Below are 20971 nucleotides of genomic sequence, written 5' to 3' on the forward strand. Positions count from 1 at the left end.
CATATAAAGTATATGCAGCTGCATACATTGAAATGTCTAGCTATTTTTTTTGCTTTGGTGGCAGAGATCAGATTTTTATCTATCAATTGTTCTTAAAATGGTTGTTCCAAATTAGCAAGTCATCAGCTAATCACAGTATAGATGATAATTTGCTGATCACTAAAGGCCGACTGCTGAATCCCACATGAATCCCAAAATAGACATGTAAAGTGTCCCATTTGGCCAAGCATGAGCATCAATACTCCATTCATTGACTATTGGATCACTAGCGATACAGTGTTTTACTTTCTATGTAGTCTCATGGACAACAAATGGAGCAACGGTGCACATGTGTGGGTCTTTGTTCTATTGAAATGGGGAACTTCAGAGCCCCGTTTCTTAAGATTTGCGCAAGTTCCAGTGGTGGAATGGCCAGCAATCAGCAAGTGATAACCTATCCTGAAGTTAGGTCAACACTTCTTAAGTTTGGACAACACTTTAAAATTAGCAGCTGATATACAGTGAAGGAAATAATTATCTGATCGCTTGCTGATTTTGTAAGTTTGCACACTGACAAAGACATGAACAGTCTATAATTTTAAGGGTAGATTAATTTTAACATTGAGCGATAGAATATATATAAAAAAAAATCCAGAATCACATTGTATAAATTATATAAATTTATTTGCATTTTGCAATGAGAAATGAGTATTTGATCCTCTGTCAACCATTAAGAGTTCTGGCTCCTACAGACCAGTTAGACGCTCCTAATCAACTCGTTACCTACATTAAAGACAGCTGTCTTACATAGTCACCTTTATAAAAGACTCCTGTCCACAGACTCAATTAGTCAGACTCTAACCTCTACAACATGGGTAATGCCATATAGCTTTCTAAGGATGTCAGGGACAATATCATAGACCCGCACAAAGCTGGAATGGGCTACAAAACCATACATAAAGTGCTGGGTGAGAAGGAGAAAACTGTTGGTGCAACAGTAAAAAAAAGGAAGAAATACAAAATGACTCAAACGACATTGATCTGGGGCACCATGCAAAATCTCACCTTGTGGGGTATCCTTGATCATGAGGAAGGTTGAGATATCAGCCTAAAATCTCAAGGTATCAGGGACCACAGTCACCAAGTGACACTATTACACCGCAATGGTTTAAAATCCTGCAGTGCCCGCAAGGCCACCCCTGCTCAAGAAGGCATATGTGCAGGCCCATCTGAAGTTTGCCAATGAACATCTGGATGATTCTGTGAGTGATTTGGAGAAGGATTTGGAGAAGGTGCTGTTGTCAGATGAGCCAAAAACTGATCTCTTTAGCATTAACTCAACTCGCCGTGTTTGGAGGAAGAGAAATGTTTCCTATGACCCAAAGAACACTGTTCCCACTGTCAAGCATGTAGGTGGAAACATTATGTTTTAGGGATGTTTCTCTGCGCTAAAACTGATACAAGTAGATTACCTGTAGCGTCACTAAATTCAGAAAGACCCAATGAATGATAATAAAGAAATTTTCACCTGCTCAATTGTAGATGTTCAGAGATTCAACCTGAGGAGCCATTACTACTTTCTTCCTAAAGCCCAAATGATTTTGCAATACTAAAAACAGGTAAAATAGTTGAAATAGTTACTGCTCGACATCTGGATGCATCCATATGGATAAACAAATATTGTAAAAAAAATTGTGAAGATCTTACTTGTAATAACTTGGAGTGCAGGTGCTGTGTCCGAACTGCGGGTGTCATGGCTTACTGGGTTCTTAGATTAGGTAGTTGCAGGGTTAACTCTGATGGCCTCTTTCTGGGTCCTGGGAGGCTTTTTTGTAGCCTCACTGTGAGATCATACTTTGTCATTTATACTCCAACCTTTGGCTGAGTGTATCTGACCCTGTTGTGCTTTGTGCCTGTACTATTGTCTGTTTGTCTGGTTTTGATCTGGTTCCGTCCCCGTTGTAATTCTTCCCTGCCATGTTTGTACCATTTATTGCCTGTCCTGGTTAACTGATCTCTTGCTATGTTCTGACTATCCTTCTGACTGCCCCTGTGTACTGCACCACCCACTCTGTGTTTGGATCTTGCCTTGTGTGACTACGTTATCTCTGCTTCCAATTTAACATCCCTCAGACCTCCGATCCTTCCTGCAGGTGCCCCCCGGAGCCATAGCAGTGGTGCTAGGCTCTGCCCACCTCCTCTGACTCTCTGTCATGTGACCGCAGGTCCTGTCTGCCTTCTCCTCCGAGCAACTAGCTGCCTCAGCACTGCTTAGTACCACTCTAGTTCACTGGTCCCCAGTGCCCAGGGCTTACCCCCAGCACCAGATGTCCAGGTCAGCCTCCTGCGCTGCCGCTGGTGAGTTCCCGTTGGGCAGCGGGTCCTAACAGCAGGGCAGCAAGTGGGCAGGAAGAGCAAGTATACCTGCTCTTCCTGCCCACTTGCTGCCTCACAGGTTGGACACAGCACCTGCATTCCAACTTATTACAAGTAAGATCTTCACAATTTTTTTTTACAATATTTGTTTATCCATATGGATGCTGGCGGGTCATATAGGGTTTAACCATATACTATAAATGTATATACCTATGCAACCAGACATGGAAAAGTAACTATTTCAACTATTTTAACTGTTTTTAGTATTACACAATCATTTGGGCATTAGAATCAAAGTAGTAATGGCTCTTCAGGTTGAATCTCTGAGCATCCATAATTGAGCAAGTTAAAATTTCTTTATTATCATTCATTGGGTCTTTCTGAATTTAGTGACCCTAAAGGTAATCTGCTTGTATCAGCTTTAGCGCGGAGTCCTTTTTTCCTTTATATATTATTCTACAGCATGACAGATCAGGCACAAAAGCTGTCTAGGCACCAGCAGCTTTAGCTTTTTACCTATCATTTTCAGGAGTGCAGGCGTATTTAACCATTTATTCTGCATATGTATTTGCTTTGCGATTTTGTCATAGCATTTGCAACTCAGCAGCCTATTATCCCCCAAATAGTGGTATTTAATATAGAAATGGTGTCACAGCTTTCATTTTTCTGAAAAATGCAACTTTTGAGATTACCATAACTCTCTTATCATCGCATACTTCATAGCCAAATGATATGCTGATAATAAATGGTTAAAAAGCTAATAAAAATGAACTGGCCTCGCCAAAAAATTCATATGCTGCTTAAAAACCACCTCTTGATACGTCCATGGCATAAAGCAGTTTACTATTGATTAACAAGTGCTGAAGGTTTGGATGCAAATATTCAAATATATTTAAACAAACAACTCGACTTATTAAAGTAATGCAATCGACAAAAGAGGATTATGCTTATCTGAACTTCATAAAGCTGTCTTGAAATGAAAATTTCTTGCCTGGATCACAAGGTCATATGCATACTTGTGAAAGCATTTTCTGAGATTTCCTTTAATTTTAAAATAGTACGCAATACTGAAATCAAATAACAACAATCTGTTCAGCTAGTAAAAGGCTGTAAAGTCGGTTTCTTTCTAACGCTTAACTTAATAGAGTATTGTAATCATGCGCATTCCATCATATATGCTTTTCAGAAACTAGAAGTTGTGTCTGAAATAACCAGAAATCAAGATAAAAAAAAATCCCATACAACAGAAGGTTCTTAGATTTAGAAATATTTCAGCAAGACAAACACACCACAAAGGAAAATAGAAAAGCAAGCATTATTTGGTGTAGAAATATAGTTGTTCCCTATACCTTGGATCAAACTCAAATCTCTACTAGCAAGATGCTTATATTTTAAAATTATTGCCAATATCAAAGGAATATAGTGAAAAAGACTGCTGAAGATTGCCTCTTAGTACTAACCCTGCCACAGTAGGAAGGCCAAAAATGCCATTCACATAATATATTTAGAAATGCACAAAATCCAAACAACTTAAAACAGCCAATCAAAAATCTGTTAGCGCATCTTTTTTTGTAATGTCTGAAAAAACAAAGTAACTGAGCTGATGATATAAAGTAATATGCCAATGAATCTACTTACTTCTTGCAGTATGTGCCAACATTGTGGGTTGAATTAGATTAGAATAAAGCACAACCTTATAATAAACCTTTTAATCAAACTTGTCAATTTTGATTCTAATGGAATGGCTGTAAAGGTTTTAGTACAACAATAAAAATTATACCTGTCTTGTCTATTCAATCTGAAAGTGTATTGTCGATGGGTCAATGAACTGAGAGACACTCGATAATCCCTCAATGCAGATTTTGGTCAATTTTGCATGTGGCTCTAAAGCTTGAATTCTTTGACTTTTGCACATTGGATTACTACCAAACAGGTTTTAATTTTTTTTTTACTGTGCTAGGGCCTTCACAGTCATATTGCTAGTTTTAGTAGGAAGATTGGCGGACTTACCATTGGTGCACAAGGGCCCAAAAGGTAATGGGGTCTATCTCCACCTCGAAAGCAGGATGAATTGTGCATTATGATGAACTATTGGACTGCAAATTGCCCCTATATTTTTCTTGCACAGGGCCCTCTTCTGTTTATGTCTGGCAGTGGTCATAACTGGTTATGTTTAATATACAACCATCACATAAGGTAATAACTTATCTAAAGCAAACAGTGAACAATATACAACTATTATTTAGTATCTATAAAATGCTAACACATGGACAACTTTGGAAGTATTAGGAGGTAAGTATCAGTAGAGGACAACACTCTCTAGAAATACCCGAACAATGTAGGTATTTGCCACAAGGTGATGAAAAACAAATAAGGAACGAAACAAAACAAAGCTCTATATCAGGAGGCAATGAAGACACCTAATAAGGGGCTCTGATTAATTGCTCCAAGACCCCTGTTTTTTATGTATAATATCTATGAAGAACTTGGCATTCAGATGATGTAGAACAAAGATGATTTATTTGCAATCCACATACTGTATATGACGTTTTGGTCTCAGTTTAGACTTTCTTCAGATATATATTGCCATAGAAGTATATAGGACTAAATACTGAAACTATATACAGGGTACTGGGAGACTAGAGCATGGTAATACCACTAAAGTTATGGAAGCCATAAGAATGGTAACAATATGCTCAAGCAAATAGCTGTACAACAATTGAAAAATAGTATTAAACAATAATATGAAAAACAAGACTGCTAAATGCTTGGAATAGTGGATTTTTCCAACATGTTTAGAGATAAACTGCAAGACTGATATTTAAAAAGCACATCTGAATTTTTTCATTGACAATGGAAAAAATACTGCCGAAAAAAGCCACGGTGAGACACATTTTAGATATCTTGCACACTAGACTTGTTCTAATATGTTCTTGAATAATCAATCTATTTTTTGTGCCTAATGATTTCTTAATATAGCTTTATACCGACAAGCCCTTGATTTTTATGTTAAAATATTTCAAATTCACCACATAGACAGATTTATAATATAACATGTTGCATGCTGCAGCCACAAATAGGAGGAGCTTAGTAGCTATATATACTGGTAATTATTCAATGAAATATATATTACACAGCAGGGGCATATCTACAGATGGAGCAGAGGGTGCAGACAGACCCAGGCCCTTTGGCACATATTAGAAGACCAATACACTTAAAGATGCATGATACTGATGGGCTTACGTATTTTGCATTTGGGTTCACATTGAAGCTCATATTTATAAAGATTGGCATTGTTCATGCTGGTCTTGATGAGGGAGTGGGCTGGAATCAGAGGCGCTTTAATCATTAAGAGGCACATGCCTCATAATGAATCAGGTGTGTCAGCAAAGTGTTGTGCACCTCCATGTGCCTCATCACAAATCTTACTCCTGTCTGTGAATGGAGTAAGATTTATGATGTAAGGAATGCCAGTACTCATCATGAATTAGACAATCTGTTGCAATATGTGCTCATTCTGCCCTGGTCCTGCCCCTACTGTATCCATATTGGTGGAGCTGGGTGAAACTGGGGTGAAAAAGCAAAAAGTCACAAAATTTGTGCGCAACCACCATTTGATAAAAATGTTGCAACTTTTCAAGGGATTTATGCTATAATTCTGGCCTAGTTGAGTTGATGAATTCGGACCATAGTTTCTTAGCTTCTTTTAGTGGAGGCTGAATTCAGCTAATGGGTCATCCATGTTTATAAGGGGGATTTAAAACTCCGGCGCTCTGTCTATGATAGAACCAAAGTGGTATAGAATTTGGAACTCATAAATTATTTTGATTTGCAACAAACATGGGAATGGACATGGAGATTTTAACTGAAATAATCATGTCTTTAAATCATCATAAACCTAGACTAATCAGTCTTAAAAAGTCAAATTCATTATGGTGGCTCATGCCGTTTAATTACTGTGGTGAATCTTTTGACATTTCTGTCCAGCTTTAAATGTCCTATTAGTTATCTAAAATTATACTGCATTTTTAACTCATGATACAAAAACTATTGAAAACACATATTAAATAAATATGGTACATTTAGCTTAGTAAATCTTTTCCTAACCAACCTCTACATAACACAAAATCATTACATAGTTTAGCAAAATAACTAATGGTATGATATACGTTGATACTCCTATTACAACTTGGTTTTCAAAACAGTCAAATTTCAATAGAAAAAAATCTTAGGCATCAAGACTAATAAGCATAAAAAAATAACTTCAAACTAATTCTCAAAACACAAAATCATTGTATTTTCTGGAGTGCGAACAGTCAGTATACATAGAAGGCAAAATCTGTATCGTTTTCATGTTAGGATTCAAACTCCACAACATGTCAACACATTTATTAATGTGCCTATTATGTAATGACAGTTGAGTCTAATGCACTTAGTTTTGTAACTTAGGACAAAAAATGGAAAAGTGAGAATGTAAACACGTATTAAGCTTGCTATGAAACACACCTGTTTGGCACTTTTCATAAATTACTCTTCACTGCTCCCATACCAAAAAATGACCAAAGCATTCAAATCAAACAGCAATAAATCTCTTTGCCTTTTCGTGACTGTGCATAGTTTAGAGATAGAATTTCAACGAGGTCATGTATATCACTGATAAAGACATTTACTTTATTCAATGTAGAAAAAATGAATTGAATATATAGCAATGACTCTTTTTTAGTAATTCCTACCTTTACCCTCTGTTGAAGTTGTTTAGCCTTTTCCAAATCTCGTATTTCACCTTGATTATCAGCAAGAACTCTCTCAGCATCACTTAACCAATGATTGAAAATATTCATGTCCTCCTGTAGTTTCATCCACTTCCTCAGGGATATATCAAATTTTCTGAGAAAACAATGATGAATGTTTAAATCAAACTGTAACTGCAATTTATTGTTAATTTAAAAAACTGAAAATATTTAAACTAAATATCTGCAAAAAACTAGAAGCAAAAATGACAACGGAGTGGATTTTAAGGCCATATCCCATAATCCCCTCATGATGTGCACGTGCCTCTCTTACAGTGTCAGCTTTTTGCTTGTTTTGACACCTACAGCTGTCAATGAATATATCAGTTACTACAATTAATATACTTGCAAATAACACAATGGGCTACATACAAACTAGGAATATACAAACTGTAATAATAAAAATAAATATGTTCCCTAAAATATTTCAATAAAGATAAATAGATAAACAATTGATGAAATAATTAAATCAAATATAAGAATCGTGGTGTGAAGTTAGTTACATCTCACGGTCAAGCCGTGAGTCAGAGTGGTTAAGGAGTCCAAGGTCAGAAGCCAGGAGGGTACGTCATAAACAGAAGGAAGAGACAAAAGCATAGTCAGGTAAAATTCTGAGGTCAGAGTACCGAGAGGATAACGGATCAGAGTTCAAGGGGATAAACAGGTGGATAGTCAGAATAAAGTCCAAGGTCAGGCAACAGATCAAGCATACAGAACTCAAAGCACAGGAGAACAAACCTCACAAGCTGAATCTGCGTCTGGCATAGTTCTGGGAACACTTAGAGACAGAAGGTGTCTCATAGTCTCAGACTAGATAGTCGTTCTGTCAATTAACCCCTTTCTGCCATACTATCCCTTCCATGTGACCTGGGCTTTACATCCCATGGACGAGACAGTATGTCATAGAGATCAGCAGTGCACACAGGTGGTGTGCAGCTGATCGTGGCTTGGTGTCAGCTGATTCTCACAGCTGACACCCAGCACTAAGTGCCAGGAGTGGTCACAGACCGCTTTCAGTGCTTTAACCCCTGAAATGCTGAGATCGAACACGATTGCAGCATTTCAGAGCTGGCACAGGGGCTGACAGCCCTTCTGCCTTTGGATCAGACACCCTGCAGCATGACGCTGGGCCCCGATAGCTGCCATGGAGACCCAATGTCGCCATGATGACACCCGGGTCTCCAGAGCTGAGAGACTCTCTATCATGCACAGTGATGATCAGGAAGTCTCTCAGGTCAGTGTAAAATACATGCAGTGCTGACAGCTTCTATAGCATGCAGAACTGCATGCTATAGAAGTGATCAGCCTGCACAAAATCATTGTCCCATAGTGGGACAAAGTGTAAAACATAGAATGAAATAAAAAAACAAATTTCTACAATTCTGACCACTGTCCCTTTATGAGGTAATAATTCTGGAACGCTTCCATGGATTCTGGTGATTCTGACAAGGTTTTCTCGTGACATAGTGTACTTCATGTTAGTAGTAAAATTTCTTTGATATAGCTTGTGTTTATTTGTGAAAAAAACAGAGATTTGGTGAAAATTTTGCAATTTTTCAAATTTGAATTTTCATGCCCTTAAATCGCAGAGATATGGCACTCAAAATATATAATAAGTAACATTTCCCAAATGTTAACTTTACATCAGCACAATTTTGGAACTAAAAATTTTTTTTGTTAGGAAATCATAGGGGTTAAAATTTAACCAGCGATTTCTCATTTTTACAACACCATTTTTTGGTGGGACCACATCACATTTGAGGTCACTTTGAGGGGTCTATATGATAGAAAATACCCCAAAGTGACACCATTCTAAAAATTGCACCCCTCAAAGTACTCAAAACCACATTCAAGAAGTTTATTAACCTTTCAGGTGCTTCACAATAATTTTTTGAATGTTTAGAAAAAAATTAACAATTAACTTTTTTTCACAAAAAAATTACTTCAGGTCCAACTTTTTTATTTTTCCAGGGGTAACAGGAGAAATTGAACCCCAAAAGTTATTGTGCAATAATACCCCATATGTGGGGGAACCACTATTTTAGCGCATGGAAGTGCACGGAAAGGAAGGAGCGCCGTTTGACTTTTTCAACGCAAAATTGGATGCAATTAAGATCGGTTGCCATGTCGCATTTGGAGAGCCCCTGATGTGCCTAAACAGTGGAAAAACCCCACAAGTGACCCCATTTTGGAAACTAGACCCCCAGAAACTCGATGTGTGGTGAGAACTTTGAATCCCCAAGTGCTTCACAGAAGTTTATAACATAGAGCCATAAAAATAAAAAATCATATTTTTTTCCACAAAAATGATATTTTTGCCCCAATTTTTTATTTTCCAAAGGGTAACAGAAGAAATTGGACCCCAAGAGTTATTGTACAATTTGTCCTGAGTACACTAATACCCCATATGTGGGGGTAAAAGATTATTTGGGTGCATGGCAGAGCTCAGAAAAAAAAGAGCACCATTTGACTTTTTCAGTGCAGAATTGGCTGGAATTGAGATCAGACGCGATGTCATATTTGGAGAGCCCCTGATGTGCCTAAATAGTGGAGATGCCCAATTCTAACTCCAACCATAACCCCAACACACTCCAAACCCTAATCCCAACCCTAACCATAACCCTAGCCACAAACCTAACCGTAACACACCCCTAACCCTAATCCCAACCCTAACCCTAATCCTAACTTTAACCCCATATTTAGTATCGTGGCTTTCATAATGACCTGACCTATAAAACTGTCCCACTAGTTAACCCCTTTAGTGAGCCCCATAAAAAAGCAAAAAAAATGCTTTATCATCATACCACCTAACAAAAAGTGGAATAACACGTGATCAAAAAGATGGATATATACATGGTACTGCTGAAAACATCATCTGGTCCTGCAAAAAGCGAGCTACCATACAGCTCCATCACTGGAAAAATATTAAAGTTAAATCTCTCAGAATAAAGCAATGCAAAAATAATTATTTTTTGATATAAAATAGTTTTTATTGTAAAAAAACGTCAAAACATAAAAAAATATAAATGAGGTATCAGTGTAATCATACTGACCCGAAGAATAAAACTGCTTTATTCACCCACTTTAAGGGAGGATATTAGCAAAGGGAATGAAGATGTCGAGTCCATATGGGTCGAAATACATGGAGTGAAAAATAGTAACAAAATTCTCATTGGGGTCTGTTACAAAAATCAAAATATAAAAGAAATCAAGGAAAGTTTACTACATAGGCAGATAGATGAAGCTGCAACCCACAATGTGGTCCTTGTTATGGGATACTTTAACTACCCTGAAATTAACTGGGAAACAGAGACCTGCAAAACCCATAAAGGCAACAAGTTTCTGCTAATAACCAAGAAAAATTATCTTTCACAATTGGTGCAGAATCCAACCAGAGGAGCACCACTTTTAAACGTAATACTATCTAATAGACCTGACAGAAGAACAAACTTACAGGTCGTCTGGCATCTAGGAAATAGCGACCACAATATTGTACAGTTTCACATGTCTTTTGCTAGGGAGACTTGACAGGGAGTCACAAAAACACTGAACTTTAGGAAGACAAAGTTTGACCACCTTAGATATGCCCTTAATCTGCTTGACTGGGACAGTGTCCTCAGAAATAAGAATACAGATAATAAATGGAAATGTTTAAAACATCCTAAATAGGCACTGTAAGTGGTTTATACCTTGTGGGAATAAAAGGACAAGAAATAGGAAAAACCCAATGTGGCTAAACAAAAAAGTAAGAGTGGCAAGTAACAGCAAAAAGAAAGCATTTAAACTACTAAAGCAGGATGGCAGCTTTGAAGTTATAAAAAACTATAGGAAGAAAAATAATTTTTCCAAAAAAATTAAAGCTGCCAAAAAAGGAAACAGAGAAGCACATTGCTAAGGAGAGTAAAACTAATCCCAAAATGTTTTCCAACTATATCAATAGTAAAAGAATCAATAGTGAAAATGTAGGCCCCTTAAAAAAATTGTGCGGAAAGAATGGTTGTAGATGATAAGGAAAAAGCCAATTTATTAAACACATTCTTCTCCACTGTATTCACGGTGGAAAATTATATGCTAGGTGAAATGCTGAGAGACAAAGAAAATCTTATATTAAGGGTCACCAATCTAACCCAAGAAGAGGTGCGAAACTAGCTAAGTAAGATTAAAATAGATACATCTCTGGGTCCGGATGGCATACACCCACCAGTACTAAGAGAACTAACTAATGTAATAGACAAACCATTATTTCTTATATTTAGGGACTCTATAGCGCCAGGGTCTGTTCCACAGGACTAGCACATATCAAATGTGGTACCAATATTCAAAAAGGGCTCGAAAAGTGAACCTGGAAATTATAGGCCAGTAACTCTAACCTCTATTGTTGGGAAAATATTTGACGGGTTTCTGAGGGAGGTTATTCTGGATTATCTCAATGAGTATAACTGTTTAATGCCATATCAGCATGGGTTTATGAGGAATCGCTCCTGTCAAACCAATTTAATCAGTTTTTATGAAGAGGTAAGCTATAGACTGGACCAAGGTGAGTCCTTGGACGTGGTATATCTTGATTTTTCCAAAGAGTTTGATATCGTGCCACACAAGAGGTTGATAAATGAGAAGGCTGGGTCTGTGGTAAAATGTGTGTAAATGGGTAAGTAACTGGCTTAGTGATAGAAAGCAGAGGGTGGTTATAAATGGTATATTGTCTAACTGGGTCGCTGTGACCAGTGGGGTACCGCAGGGGTCGGTGTTGGGACCTATTCTCTTCAACATATTTATTAATGATCTGGTAGAAGGTTTACACAGTAAAATATTGATATTTGCAGATAATAATCTTAATAATAATCTTTATATAGCGCTAACATTCCGAGCGCTTTACAGTTTGCACACATTACCATCACTGTCCCTGATGGGGCTCATAAACTAAATTCCCTATCAGTATGTGTTTGGAATGTGGGAGGAAACCGAAGTACCCGGAGGAAACCCATGCAAACACAGGGAGAACATACAAACTCCTGGTAGATGTTGTCCTTGGTGGGATTCGAACCTAGTCCACTGAGCCACTGAGCCACTGTGCTGCCGATGATAAAAAACACTATGCAAAGCAGTCAATACATGAGATGATAGTATTCTGCTACAGATGGATCTGAATAGGTTGGAAACCTGGGCCGAAAGGTGGCAGATGTGGTTTAGCAATGATAAATGTAAGGTTATACACATGGGAAGAAGGAATCAATATCACCATTACACACTTAAAGGGAAACCACTGGATAAATCTGACATGGAGAAGGATTTGGGGATCCTAGTTAATGATAAAGTTACCTGGAGCAGCCAGTGCCAGGCAGCAGCTGCCAAGTCAAACAGGATCTTGGGTTGCATTGAAAGAGGTCTGGATACACATGGTGAGAGCATTATGCTGCCTCTTTACAAATCACTGGTTAGACGGCACATGGAATACTGTGTACAGTTTTGGGCACCAGTGATCAGGAAGGATATAATGGACTAGAGCAAGTACAAGGGAGGGCAATTCAATTAATAAAGGGGATCGGAAACTACAGTACAATACCAAGAGAGATTAGCAAAATTAGGATTATTTAGGGTACCGTTACACCTAGCGACTCACCAGTCATCCTGACCAGCGATATGATGCGGTCAGGATCGCTGGTGCATCGCTAGGTGGTCGCTAGTGAGCTGCCACACAGGCAGATCTCACTAGCAACATCGCAGGGGACGGGGATCGCTACTTACCTATCAGACGAGGCGATTCTGCGTCCTCCCGCCCGGCTCCACGCGTCGCTCATCGTCACAGCAGGAAGCGCTGCAGGAAGTGACCGACGAGGAATGATCCAGGAGCTTCTCGCGCGATCAGCGATAACCAGCGGGGGAGCCGGTCGGAGGTATCACATGCAGCGATATCGCTAGCAATATCGCTGCAACGTCACAAAATCGGTGACTTTACAGCGATATTGCTAGCGATATCGCAGTGTGTAACGGGGGCTTTAGTCTAGAAAAAAGATGACTGAGGGGTGATCTAATAACCATGAATAAGTATATAAGGGGACAATGTAAATATCTCTGAGGATCTGTTTATACCAAGAAAGGTGATGGTCACAAGGGGGCATTCTCTGCGTCTGTAGGTGAGAAGGTTTTTGCACCAACATAGAAGAGGATTCTTTACTGTTAAGGCAGTGAGAATCTGGAATTCCTTGCCTGAGGAGGTAGTGATGGTGAAGTCAGGCGAGGGGTTCAAGAGAAGAAAGTACATATTATTATGTATATTAATACATATGTATTAATACATACCATATTTTTCAGACCATAAGACGCACTTTTTCCCCAAAAATTTTTTGGGGAAAATGGGGGTGCGTCTTATGGTCGCAATATACTTACAAATCTTGTTGTGGCGGTCCCGTAGCGGTGGTCTCAATGCAGCCTCCCTGTGCTGTGCGGTGCAGTGGGGTCGGGGCTCTGTAGTGTGGCTGCAGTGGGGCTCTGTGCTGCGTGGGGGGCTTCGCCAGCATTTCGTTAAAGCCCAAAAGCCCCCCGCAGCTCCGTTGCTGCAGCGCGGTGGCCTCCAGTAAGATGGCCACCGGGAGCGGCGCATACTCAAATTCAAATCATGGCAACGAGATCTCGTCCTGAGATCTCGGGACAAGATCTTGGGACAAGATCTTGTTGCGGATATCTGAAGCTGAGCAGCGGCCATCTTTCCGGAGGCCCTGGCGGCCATCTGTCTGGAGGCTTCCGCGTCGCAGCAACGAGCTGCAGGGGGGCTTTTGGGCTTTAACGAAATACAGGTGGAGCCCCCCACGCAGCACAGAGCCCCGCTGCAGCCACACTACATAGCCCCGACACCACCACATGACAGAGCACAGGGAGGCTGCATTGGGACCACTGCCACGGGACCGCCGCAACAAGATTTGTAAGTAAATTGTGACCAGAGCACAGCCACCCCACAGAGCACAGACACCCCACAGAGCACAGACACCCCACAGAGCACAGCCACCCCACAGAACACAGCCACCCCACGGACACAGCCACCCCACGGACACAGCCACCCCACGGAACACAGCCACCCCACAGAACACAGCCACCCCCACAGAGCACAGCCACCCCACGGAATTCGGACTGTAAGACGGACCCCCATTTGACACATTATTTTTTTTTCCCCTATTTTCCACCCCAAAATTTGGGGTGCGTCTTATGGTTCGGTGCGTCTTATAGTCCGAAAAATACGGTATGTAATAATGTATATTATCAGTAACAATATTGTATCTTACAGTTATTATGTTCGTTAGAAGGACGTATATCTGCGGATTTCTTCTGATGGAATATAGGCTGACCTGGATGGACAAATGTCTTTTTTCAGTCTTACTAACTATGTTACTATGTTACTATGCTTTATCAATTTTACCACACACAGAGCAATATAAACTCCCCCCAAAAGAAATTCATGAATTTCTGTTTTTTTTTCATTCTGCCTCCCAAAAATCGTAATAAAAAGCGATCAAAAAATGTCATGTGCCCAAAAATGGTACCAATAAAAATGTCAACTCGTCCCGCAAAAAAACAAGACCTCATATAACTCTGTGGGCCAAAATATGGAAAAATTATAGCTCTCAAAATGTGGTGATGCAAAAACTTTTCTTTGCAATAAAAAGTGTCTTTTAGCATGTGACAGCAGCCAAACAGAAAAACCCGTTATAATGCCTCTTTCACACATCCTGATATTTCTGGTACCAGAGATGTCAGTGTCTGTGTGTAATACTTGTGACACTTGTGTGTGCCGCATCAGTATCACAAGGATGGGTGCCAGGGAAGATGCGTTGCATTAAACGTTGTCTCCAGCACTGTGTGCTGAACACGGCTCTCGTCATTCTCCCCTGCTTTACTGGCAATCAGCACGAGCAGGGGATAATGTTGAAAGTTACATTTAACCCCTTAACAACTGCCTATATGCCTTTTAACGGCGGCAGTTAATGGTACTTAAACCACAGCGCCACTTGTAAATGGCACTGAGGTTTAAGGTTATAGCGGCTCCCAGCGTCAGAATTTCTTTGGGGCCTCAGCTGCTAGGGGGACCTGAGACCCCAGAGAACATGTTTTGGGTTGGTTTTACCAACCCTGGTGTTGCGATCGCTGTTATTAATGCTATAATGGCAACAGCAAAAAAAATCTGACTTTCCATTTATTTTCTCTCACCTCTGATGTGATCGGAAATCAGAGGAGAGAGAAATATTGTCACCTAATCACCCCCCACTACCTCCATTGTCCAAGCAGGCCCCCCTTAAGTCCCCTGGGCCACCAGCTTCTTCCGGGAGAAAATGGCGGGCGCATGCACAATGCGCCAGCTGAGATCTGCCAGCCGGCACCCATCAACAATAGGAGATTTTTTCCTATTGGTTCATTTTAATCACTGTCATAGACCCTATCACAGTGATCAAAATAAAAAAAATAGTAAATCTAATCCCCCTTATCACCCCCTTAGTTAGGGAAAAATAATAAAATAAAAAACTCTACTTATTTTCATTTTCCCATTAGGGCTAGAGTTGTAATAAAGAGAGTTGTGTTAAAGTTAGGGTTAGGGCTGGGGATAAAGTTAGTGTTAGGGTTGGGGCTAAAGCTAGTATTAGGGTTGTGGCTAAAGTTAGGGTTAGGGTTGGGGCTAAAGTTAGGGTTGGAACTATTGTTAGGGTTAGGGTTTGGGCTAAAGTTAAGGTTAGGGTTGAGGCTAGAGTTTGGATTAGGGTTAGGCTGGAATTATGGTTAGGGGTGTGATGGGGTTAGAGTTGGAGTAAGAATTGGTTGGTTTCCACTGTTTAGGCACATCAGGGGCTCTCCAATTGCGAGATGGCTTCCGATCTCAATTCCAACCAATTCTGCATTTAAAAAGTCAAACGGTACTCCTTCTCTGGGCTGTGCGCCCAAACACTGATTTACCCCCACATATAGAGTATTAGTATACTCAGGACAAATTGGACAACAACTTTTGGGGTCCAATTTCTCCTATAGCCCTTTTGAAAATAAAAAATTGGGGGAGGTGAGATCATTTTTGTGAAAAAAAATATTATTTTTTGTTTTTGCAGATTTACATTATAAACTTCTGTGAAGCACTTGGGGGTTCAAAGTGCTAACCACACATTTAGATAATTTCCTTAGCTTGTCTAGTTTCCAAAATGGGGTCACTTGTGGTCACTTGTGGTGGATTTTTCACTGTTTAGGCACATCATGGGCTCTCAAAATGCGACATGGCGTCCAATCTCTTTTGCAGCCGTTTGAAAAGTAAAACGGCACTCCTTCCCTTACGAGCTCTGACATGCACCCAAACAGTGGTTTACCTGCATATATGGGGTATCAGCATACTCAGGACAAATTGCACAGCAATTTTTGGGGTCCAATTTCTCCTGTTACCCTTAGGAAAAAAATGGGGCAAAAAGATCATTTTTATAAAAAAATGATTTTTTTTATTTTCATGGCTGTACAGTATAAACTTCTGTGAAGCACTTGGGAGTTCAAAGTGTTCACCACTAGTGTTGAGCATTCCGATACCGCAAGTATCGGGTATCGGCCGATATTAGCGGTATCGGAATTCCGATACTGACTTCCGATACTTTTGTCATATTGGATTCCGGAATCGGAATCAGAAGTTCCCATCATGCTATGAGCCTGCTTGCTTTGATTAAGCCAATGGGAATCCTCCGAAGTGTGGGCACATCCTGTTAGGCATGTAGGCATGTTAACTATTGGCATGGCTGTGATTGGCTGCCGAAAAGATGTCATGATGCACTATAAAAGCCACCGCAGCCGCCATTTCTGGTTCACTCTGCTGTGAATTCAGTTAGGGACAGGCTGCTGTAGAAGACTGTGAGGGACAGTTAGAAATAGCGATTCCACCAAACATCTAGTGCTTTACCCAGGCTACATAAACCACCACTGTAGCCTTCTTTGCCCTAGCAGCAGTGTTCACAGCTGTCTGCAAGGGCTGTGTGAGTGCAGCTCACGCTGTGGAGTGGGTCCTGCAGCCACGTCAGGCTGTAGGCCACCCAGTGTGATCACTGCTGCCTCATACATCTTTTATTTTTTTAGCTGCATTTTTTACATAATTTCAATCTCATGTGCTTCCATCCGTATCCATATACGTTGGTTGCAAACACTAGTAGTAGACAGCGGAGCCTTTCTGCAGCCTTTCAGTGCTAGTGTCCACTTTGCTGCACTGTTCACGGCTGTCTGAGAGGTCTCTGACTGTGTGTGAGTGCAGCTCACGCTGAGTAGTGTGTCCTGCAGCTACGTCTGGCTGTAGGACGCTCAGCGTGCATCAGTGCCTCACACATATTTTTATTTGAGTGCAGCTCATTTTTTCTTCTATTAGTGTGCATCCATCCGTCTCCATCTACGGTGGTTGCAAACACTATATAGGATTACACAGCGGAGCCTTTCTGCAGCCTGTCAGTGCCAGTGCCCACTTAGCTGCACTGTTGACGGCTGTCTGAGAGGTCTCTGACTGTGTGTGAGTGCAGCTCACGCTGAGTAGAGTGTCCTGCAGCTACGTCTGGTTGTAGGACGCTCAACGTGCGTCACTGCCTCACTGTCACGTCCGTCATGTCTAGAATCCCGGATCATGTGTTCTTCCTAGGATCCTGCACTGGTTGGTTCGGTGATCATCTCGTCATGTCTGAAACCCTGATCATGTGACGTTTCCTAAGATCCTGCACTGTCTGGTTCTGCTATCATCTCGTCATGTCTAGAATCCCGGAAGTGCTCCCCTGGTCCTGACCTGGAGGAGGAGGTGCTATGCCCTATATCAGGCCGCCTCTTCCTATGCTCAGGGCCTGATTATTGTGTTGCTTCCCTGCAAGGCTTTGGGTCTGTGGGGTTGCTCCCTCTATTCTGTGCCCTTGCACTTTGCTCTGTAGTGCGTCTCTGCACACGCTCCGTGCTCGTATTCCGCCTCTTGTCTTGTGCCATGTCTTGTGTTGTCTCTCGTGCCATGTTTGTCTTTGCCTTGCTTTGCCTTGTAGTCCTTCTGCTGTTCTTTGTCTTAGTCTGTTTTGCTATGTCTCGCCTTAGCTATGCTTTGACTTGTAGTCCTTCCTTTGTTCTCTGCCTCGCCTGTTTTGCCATGTCTTGCTTTTGCTATGCTTTGACTTGTAGTCCTCCCTGTGTTCTCTGCCTTGCTATTCCTTGCTTTGTGTTCCTCCCTATGGTCTCAGTCTTTGCTTGCTCTGCCTCGCTCTCTCCTATGGTGCTCTGTAGTGCTCCCTGGCACACGCACCATTTCTCCTCTCCTTAGTGCTCGTTTCTTTGTCTAGTCCCAAGGTCTTCCCTTGGCCCGGCTCTGGGCTTCTGCCTACGCTCCGCTGCTAGACTCTGTCCTCGCTCTGACCTGGCTCTGTTTCTGCTTGTGTTCCTTGCCTTGTTCCCTGCCTTGTCCTTGCATTGAACCCCGGCGTGGGTTCCCCTTGGCCGTCTCCTGTGCCGTGGTAAGTGCCACGTGTTTGTGTACAGCCATGTGTACTGGCCAGTGTGGCGTGCCCCCTGCGTGGCTCCTAGCACGCAGCCCTTCCTTGTGCCCTGGCGTGGCTCCTAGCACGCACCCTGCCTTGAACCCTGGCGTGGCTCCTAGCATGCACCCTGCCTTGAACCCTGGCGTGGCTCCTAGCACGCACCCTGCCCTGAACCTGGCGTGGCTCCTAGCACGAAGGTTCCTTTGCCCCCTCCTGTGCCTTGGCGTGTCTCTACACGCACTCTGTCTTGTGCCTTGGCGTGTCTCTACACGCACTCTGTCTTGTGCCTTGGCGTGTCTCTACACGCACTCTGTCTTGTACCTTGGCGTGTCTCTACACCCACTCTGTCTTGTACCTTGGCGTGTCTCTACACGCACTCTGTCTTGTACCTTGAACCTTGGCGTGTCTCTACACGCACTCTGTCTTATACCTTGTACCTTGGTGTGTCTCTACACGCACTGTCTTATTCTATGCTTTGGCGTGGCTACACACGCACCCTGTCTCGTTTGCGAACCTTGGCGTGTCCCCTACACACGCACCTCGCTTTGAACCCTGGCGTGTCCCCTACACACGCACCTTGCCTTGCACCTAGTCTTGAACCCTGGCGTGTCCCCTACACACGCACCTAGCCTTGGACCCTGGCGTGTCCCCTACACACGCACCTAGCCTTGGACCTTGGCGTGTTCCCTAAACACGCACCCTGCTTGGATATCTGTCGTGCCTCCTTGCCTGAACCCTGGTTTGCCTGCCGGATGCCCGGAACCTGCCGACCGTTGCCAGAGGTCCGGAACCAGATGACTGCGGCCTGATGTCCGGAGCTGACGTCCGCAGCCTGATCCCTGGACCCTGTCGGTTTGCCAGCAGTCCGGAGTCCGATGCCATCATGCCATTACCTGTGCCTAGGCGTGCCATCTGGCACGTACCATGTTATGGACCTTGGCGTGCCCACGCGCGCACCTTGCACGTTTTGCTTGTTTTCCCTGTATGTGATCTTGTGTTATTCTAATGAAGATACCTTGCACCTACGTCTAGTCTCGTCTTGCTTCCTGCTCGTCCTTGTCGTCAGACACTCGTCTAGTGTCCCCTGAGCCGGCCGTCTGGTCCCAGCAGTCGTGGTGGCTCACCCCCTTGGTCTTGCCCCTGACACTCCCTGTATAGGGGGTGGATTCTCACAAGGTCAGCTCGCCCTCGGTGGGTGGGTGCCACGACCCAGAGGGTCCACTCAAAAAATGGGCTCAGCAGGAGCTGAGTCCGTCACACTCACACATATTTGTCTTTGAGTGCAGCTCATTTTTTCTTCTCCTATTAGTGTGCATCCATCCGTATCCATCAACATTGGTTGGTTGCAAACACTATATAGGAGTAGATAGAGGAGCCTTTTTTTCTGGCTTGTGCCCTGCCGGCGCAGCCAGATTAGTATTACCCAATTTTTTTGGAGCCTCATCTTTTGCATTGTAGGTTACCTGCCTGCATTGTAATAGCTCCAAAAAGTTGGTGATACTATCAGTTTCAATTCTTTGTTCACATACTTTGAGTTTGTTTCCAACAAAGAAACCACAAAAAAAGTTCACCAAACACTACATTTGGAACTTGTGTAGGCCACATCAGCTCCTATTAAAGTGTAGTCCACACACACACACTTCATAAAATTAGTGTTTCTTGTACCTGTAACCAGCTGTTCAGGAATAAGCACACTAAGGCCCCCCGTTGTACTTTTCTGCCTATCTTAAGCAGTCTGGCAAGATGAAGAAGGCAGGGAGTAAGGCGCATGGGCGTGGGCGTGGAGTTTCAGCAGGGAGAGGACGTGGGGATTCTGCAGGGAGAGGACGTGGGGATTCTGCAGGTAGAGGACGTGGGGATTCTGGGCCTGCTGCGGGCACCAGTGGATCAGCATCCCCCAGTTTTAGCAGGCAACAGTCCTTTATGCGCAGCTTTGTAGGACCTCAACGTACCCCACTGCTGCGGGAGGAACAAATTGAAGCCGTTGTTGGATGGATGGCAGCTAATGCATCGACTTCAATTACTTCCACAGCCTCTCAGGACCAGAGGACCGAAGAGCAACCATCTGTCTCTTCACCACCTGCCAAAGTGCTCAGGCAGTCAGAGAGACATGGACAGGAGCCATCACAGTCTCTACTTCTGTTCTCGGAATCTGTTGGCTTGGAAAGAGGGGGCCAGCCAAGCAGCATTCCTGAATGTGAAGAAGAGGGAGTATGCAGTGATGCGCAACTTCTTTGTCCCTCTGAATCTGAAGAGGCGAGTGGGCCAGTGCCTATGGTCAGCACACCTCAGTACACATCAGATGATGATGAGACTCAGTTGCCA

General features: G+C 42.4%; 1 protein-coding gene across 7 annotated transcripts in view; it reads right to left on the bottom strand.

Moving 5' to 3' along the window:
- DMD (dystrophin) overlaps nt 1-20971 on the bottom strand; it is a 3834938-nt gene that overhangs the window by 2029297 nt on the left and 1784670 nt on the right. For all 7 annotated transcript variants that reach the window (XM_073550686.1, XM_073550687.1, XM_073550688.1 and 4 more), the window contains one exon: nt 7089-7242. In XM_073550686.1, coding sequence (XP_073406787.1) covers nt 7089-7242 — 154 coding nt within the window. The remainder of the gene's footprint in view (nt 1-7088; nt 7243-20971) is intronic.

This window comes from Dendrobates tinctorius, unplaced genomic scaffold (assembly GCF_039654945.1).
Source record: "Dendrobates tinctorius isolate UK_male_01 unplaced genomic scaffold, ASM3965494v1 ptg000166l, whole genome shotgun sequence".
Classification (NCBI taxonomy): domain Eukaryota; kingdom Metazoa; phylum Chordata; class Amphibia; order Anura; family Dendrobatidae; genus Dendrobates; species Dendrobates tinctorius.